The sequence below is a fragment of the Atheta coriaria genome, unplaced genomic scaffold (genome assembly GCF_025399875.1).
Source record: "Atheta coriaria isolate IRGN ID8LTWV9N9 unplaced genomic scaffold, Caltech_Dcor_3.1 hic_scaffold_8_pilon, whole genome shotgun sequence".
Taxonomy (NCBI): Eukaryota; Metazoa; Arthropoda; class Insecta; order Coleoptera; family Staphylinidae; genus Dalotia; species Dalotia coriaria.
Genome location: NW_027045450.1, coordinates 8,533,376 through 8,539,456, shown reverse-complemented (window position 1 = coordinate 8,539,456; position 6,081 = coordinate 8,533,376). Strand labels below are relative to the sequence as shown.

At 32.6% G+C, this 6,081-nt stretch overlaps 1 protein-coding gene across 2 annotated transcripts in view; it reads right to left on the bottom strand.

Annotated features, from left to right (window-relative positions):
* Positions 1-4,916: 4,916 nt before the first annotated feature.
* Positions 4,917-6,081, bottom strand: part of LOC135797357 (hemicentin-1-like) — a 117,787-nt gene continuing 116,622 nt past the window's right edge. For both annotated transcript variants that reach the window (XM_065309660.1, XM_065309658.1), the window contains one exon: positions 4,917-6,022. In XM_065309660.1, the coding sequence (XP_065165732.1) occupies positions 5,622-6,022 (401 nt within the window). In that variant the 3' untranslated portion in view covers positions 4,917-5,621. The remainder of the gene's footprint in view (positions 6,023-6,081) is intronic.

The following is a 6,081-nucleotide window of genomic DNA, read 5'->3' as shown; positions in this document are numbered from 1 at the left end:
ACCTAAGCAGAGTCGCCCTTTTTTGTGTTTTGGTCGGCTTATTTTTGTGGTTTTTAGAATTTGAAGTGGGCAAACGCCATGACGTAGGCAACTCGTTCTTTCAACAAATTATAGGTATTGAAATTTTTATAATTTTCATGCACAATTTGTGGTTTATCCCTGGAAACCTATAAAAATGCTCTCTTTTGTGTTTGTTGGTCAATAATTTTGTGGTTTTTTTGTTTAATGGGCGATTAGTAATGGTGCCTTGAATGGAGTCAATTTCTACCGCTACCTTCGCACGGTGTCCTTAAATGGAAATTCTTATGGATCCTAAGAATAATTAATTGAATTTATGTATGCGTATATTTCATTTACATAAATATTTTCCAGTTGATTTAGAAGCATTCTGAGGTGCCCAAGTTTATCAATAAGGAGCAAGTGGAGAGGTTCTGCGGTACTGGTGGACTGCGTATTGAGGGGATGGTATTCCTTGATTACTGAAGATAGATGTGTCAAATCGAATAAAATACCAAGAACGTATGTTATTATATTTTTGCAATTTATAAATATTTGTTTTACTATTCTGTTATTCATCTTGGTTTATAGTGTCCAAAGAAATTGTAGATTGGATTTGCTGGTGCTGAAGCATGATTCCAAAATACGTATTGAAATGAATTCTACAACATTTGAAGCTGATATTGATATCATTTTTATGTATGTTAAAAAAGTATGAAAGATCATTATCTAATTGCATATTATCCTGTTTTTATGCTTGTATTGTTAAAATGCTGTATATATTAAGAAATTGAGTTTGTGATTCCATTACGTTTGAATAAAATTGTTGTTTTATATTTTAACTATAAATTTTTATTGTTTTATTTGTTCCAAACGGAGAACATAGCTCACAACATCGTTACTCCTTTTAATTAATCCATAAATCCCTTAAACTTTAATGGAAATGCCACTCATAGATATGAAATAGTTCAAAATCAATTTTATATTGTATCAATATTAATTTAAAAACGGTATCACTAGTGTCATCTATCCACGAGTAACTAAACTACGCCGATATTCAATAGATTCAATTTACTGCACTTCTGCGATCCCAATATTCAAAAAGAATTTTGTTACCACTAATACGGATTTTCCTTTATCAAAATTTGTCGAGAAATTTGTTGAAATGTTGCTGCTCATCAGTCTGTAGTATTAGAAACGCAGAAAGTAGACACAGATAGTTCCCGCTACATTATTATATATATTATTTCAGTTTGAGTTTCTTGCACATTTTCAATTTTGCTTATAAAATTGCAATAGGGGCCTAAGCATTTTACGCTGAAGTAAAAAAAAAATACCAAAATAATTGATGTAGAATTAAATTGTTCATCATAATTCGAAAACAGAATTTAAAATTCCAGCTTAATTTCGACCATAAAAAGAGAAATCTTTGGACATTTTTAATAAAATCTTTTTCTTTAAAAATTTTTGTAGCCATTTTGATGAATTTTCAATAATGAATTTTTCATGATCAAGATTATGTAGTTCTTAATTTTCTAGCCCCTATAGTTAATGAGATCCTTCAGAAATTGAAACCGAATTTACTGAATAAAGATTTTAAACATTCATTTGACCCGCCATTATTATTTCTTTACCGCCCTTTTATTTTTACATACCCTCACCTTTCTGCGATCCGAATACCAAACCTGAGTTTCGACTGTTTCGAGTCCAATTTTAGTCATTCTTTTGCCTCCCGAGTCGAATATTGAAAATAAGATTGAATATTAGGACTTAGCAGGTTGAGAAGGTTGATACTCATGTGTTAAAAGCTGCTCTAGTGTATATTTTAATTTAAAGCTCAACACTTTGCATGTTGTAGTTTCTAATTGATAGATGCACCAGTACGCACTTTTCAAAATAAATGGTTTAAGGATCGTTATCATGTGATCAGTATAGAAAATAAGAGAAATAATATAATTTAAAAAACTTAAAAATATTCCTTTTATTAAAGAAAACACACAAGCATACATTTTGGGGACAATTTGTGTAATAATCACAAAAGCTATTGAAGATAATGATAAAGAAAAATATCATCTACAATGTAATCCAAGAATGGTTCCTTCCAAATGTCAGACTCAGATGCAAAATCCCTCTAAAACAAGCAAAATTAGTCATTCAAATATAAAATTTTAAATTTAAATAATTTGTGAGATAAATCACAAAAGTTATTTAGGAAATGATAAAGAAATTAATTACTACAATCTGATACAAGAATGGTCCCCTACGATGACAGAGTCAGGTGCAAAATCCTTTAAAACCATCAAAAAATTAGTCTTCGGTCAGAAAACACAATTTTAAGGTCAATTTGTGAGGATCATCACAAAATTATTTATGAAAATGATAAAGAAATTAAATTACTTACAATCTGATGCAAGAATGGTCCTCCCCTACGACAAGTCACAGAGTCAGGCAGTAAAATCCCTAAAACCATCAAAAATTAGTCTTTCGGTCAGAAAAACACAATTTTAAGGGTCAATTTGTGAGATTATCACAAAAATTATTTAGGAAAATGATAAAGAAATTAATTACTTACAATCTGATGCAAGAATGGTCCTCCTACGATGTCAGACTCAGGTGCAAACCCTAAAAACATCAAAATTAGTCCCTGAAAAATAAAAAAATGGCAATTTTAAGGGTCAATTTGTGAGATTACTCAAAAGTTATTTAGGAAAATGATAAAAGAAATATAATAATTTACAGTGTGATGCACGGTCCTCCCATGATACAAGCCACCAGGCAAAATCCCAAACCATCATCAAAAAATTAGTCTTTCGGTCAGAAAACACAATTTTAAGGGTCAATTTGTGAGATTATCACAAAAATTATTTAGGAAAATGATAAAGAAATTAATTACTTACAATCTGATGCAAGAATGGTCCTCCTACGATGTCAGACTCAGGTGTAAAATCCATAAAATCAGCAAAAATTAGTCCTTCCACCATTAAAATGCAATTTTGGGGGTCAATTTGTGAGATAATCACAAAAGTTAGGGCACCGTACGAGGGTAGCGATAGAAGTGACTCCCATTTTGGGTACCTTATGAAGGTAGCGGTAGAAGTGACTCCCATTCAGGGCACCGTACGAGAGTAGCGGTAGAAGTGACTCCCATTCAGGGCACTGTACGAGGGTAGCAATAGAAGTGACTCCCATTTAGGGCACCCTAGGAGGATTGCGTTAACGTTTATGTTAATGTTATTGCAGAACTCCATGGTACGGCGAATACTGTAAAAAAACATAAGTTGTATTTCAATTCGTTTCGATGCAAATTCAATTTTTTTAAATAAAATTACCAATTGGCCTTAAATCGTTAATGTTAGCAATTTAAAAGAAAAATTGGATTTTAGATGCCAATAATGCTCTAATATATAATAGTGTTACTGACTACCGATTCAGAATTAAATCTACATTCAAAATTCTTTAAATTTCCATCTGATACAGAATTTTCCAATCTTCCATAACCTATAAATTTCTAGTTGCTATCTCTTTTAGTTTAGAAGAGATTCACTGTCGAAAATTGTGGAAATAAATTATCAAGCCCCCAACCTTGCCAATTTTTTTTTATGAATTAAAATTTCATCGCTTAAATTTCCAAGTTAAGTAGCTTATTGTATAGAGAATTTTGATTTGTATTTGATTCTTAAAAGGCTGAAGAAATGCGAGAACATACTTTGATGCATCATACATTTTTGTAAAACCGATGAAATACGCGTATAATACAAAAAGAATACGACGGCCGACGGAACATCACTCATGTTGAGTACTCGTAGTACGAACCCAGAATATCCATCGCGTACAATCGAAGAAGCATTAACAACACAAGAAAAATTAAGAAACTGTGCGTGCAGATCACCTGACGACACAAACGAGACTAACGTGGTACACAAGCCAACCGCGTGGCGATCGCACAAAAATTGTAGGAGATAAGAAAACTTGTTTGTTTGTAAACACTGACAGTTTCTGTGTGGTAATGCAGAACATGAATAGAATTGTACTCGTACTATGCTAGCATGGAGCTATTATTTTCGATTAAATTAAAAATTGGAAACCTGACAGCTAATTTAATTTTACATCGATTATTTCAGTACTATTTTTGTCTAACATTGACCGTTTAAGCCCTATTTGCAATTATAGCAACACACGTGTATTCCGCCGGAATAAATTAATTTATAAGATTAAATGGTAATTATCTCGACAACTGAAAGGACTAGAAAAAAAAGACCTTCATATTCTTCATCCTTGAAAAATTCTGTTCAAGATGGCATCTTTACAGAAAAACTACCAAAATGGCACAAAAAATTTTAAAGAAAAGATTTTGTAATAAACAAGGCAAAAGATTTCTCTTTTTTATGTCCGAAATTAAAAGATGGAATTTTCGAATTCTGTTTTCGGATTCAGATAGATAATATAATTTTACATCGATTATTTTAGTAACTTTTCTTTCTCACATTAACCGTTTAGGCTCTATTTGCAATTATAGCAACCCACGTGTATTCCGCCGGAATAAATTAATTTATAAGATTAAATGGTAATTATCTCGACAACTGAAAGGACTAGAAATAAAAGACCTTTATATTCTTGATCCTTGAAAAAATCTGTTCAAGATGGCATCCTTACTGAAAAACAACCAAAATGGCACAAAAAATTTTTAAAGAAAAGATTTTGTTATAAAAAAGGCAAAAGATTTCTTTTTTTTATGTCCGAAATTAATAGTTGGAATTTTCGAATTCTGTTTTGGGATTCTGATAGATAATATAATTTTACATCTATTATTTTAGTAACTTTTATTGTTAATATTAACCGTTTAGGCTTTATGGTCCTCATAAACCAATGTAAATCAGTCATAAAATGTGTAGGAAGCTATTAAATAAAACAACAATGTATATTAGTTAAATCGATTATTATTTCTATTTACAATTATTCAATAATCTTGTAGCACAGTTAATCAATCATAGTTTTCTCTCGCATATCGTCTCTTTACACCCATAAAGTCTCGTATCTGTATAATACTTTACGTCTTTATTGTAGTGTGTTATAATTAATATATCTTATAAGTATTTATACACATTATTCGGTAGTTATTTATATTTATTGTTTGACTAGTATAATACTTCTATGAATGGTATTAGAGTCCAATCGGGGTGTGTACTAAGTATGTTACAATTATTTATTAGCGATTATGAACGTAAGGGTTTTCTGTTTTCAGTTTCGTCAACGCTATTAAAGAGATGTCTTACTCACAATCAGTACAAATTCTAAAACGAATAGAAAGTATTTTAAGTGTACTGCCGATATGAAAGCCATTCCAGTATAATTGTTATTCAATATCCATTCGCTTCACTGGGGTATTTACACATTATCTAAATATACATTATATATAAAGGGAATTGTTGCTATTGGTTAGCAATCTTTATCGTTATTATCATGGTCTTATTATAGAAAAGTTATTCATAATGTTCACAATGATAGAATAATAAAAGGGGATCATGATGATATGATGACAAATCGTCGTGAACATTCAACAGATAATATTAATAGCTAGAGAGCTATGTTTGCGCATCCGGACACATCGTGAGTCCACCTGGTGTTCACCGTTTGAAGATCAGACACTGAACGAGAATGGTGAGAAGCAAATCGAGCGTCCAGCTCGTTGCCGAACTGCTATTATTGCCGTGTTGCATCGCCGCAGGTTGCTCACCATTGAGCACATGCACCAGGACACTCGCAGCGTCTGAAGACGATGGCGAACAGGTGTAATTACCGCTGTCGGTGGGCAGTGCTCGTGAGATAAGCAGGCGGCTGGTGCGTGTCTGTTTCTCAGTGACAACACTAATTCCACCACGTTGGGAGTAGTTGATCACATTACCACCGCGATACCAGTAGATGAAGCTGGGCGGGTCAGGCGTCTGCAGGACTATGCAGGTGAGGTTGATGTCGCTGCCGCTTTTGATATACAGCTCGGCGTTGCCAAGGATCTTTGCCTTGGAGACTAAAACATTAAACACATCAAACATTAGACATGTGCAATGACTTGGAATGGCGGTATAC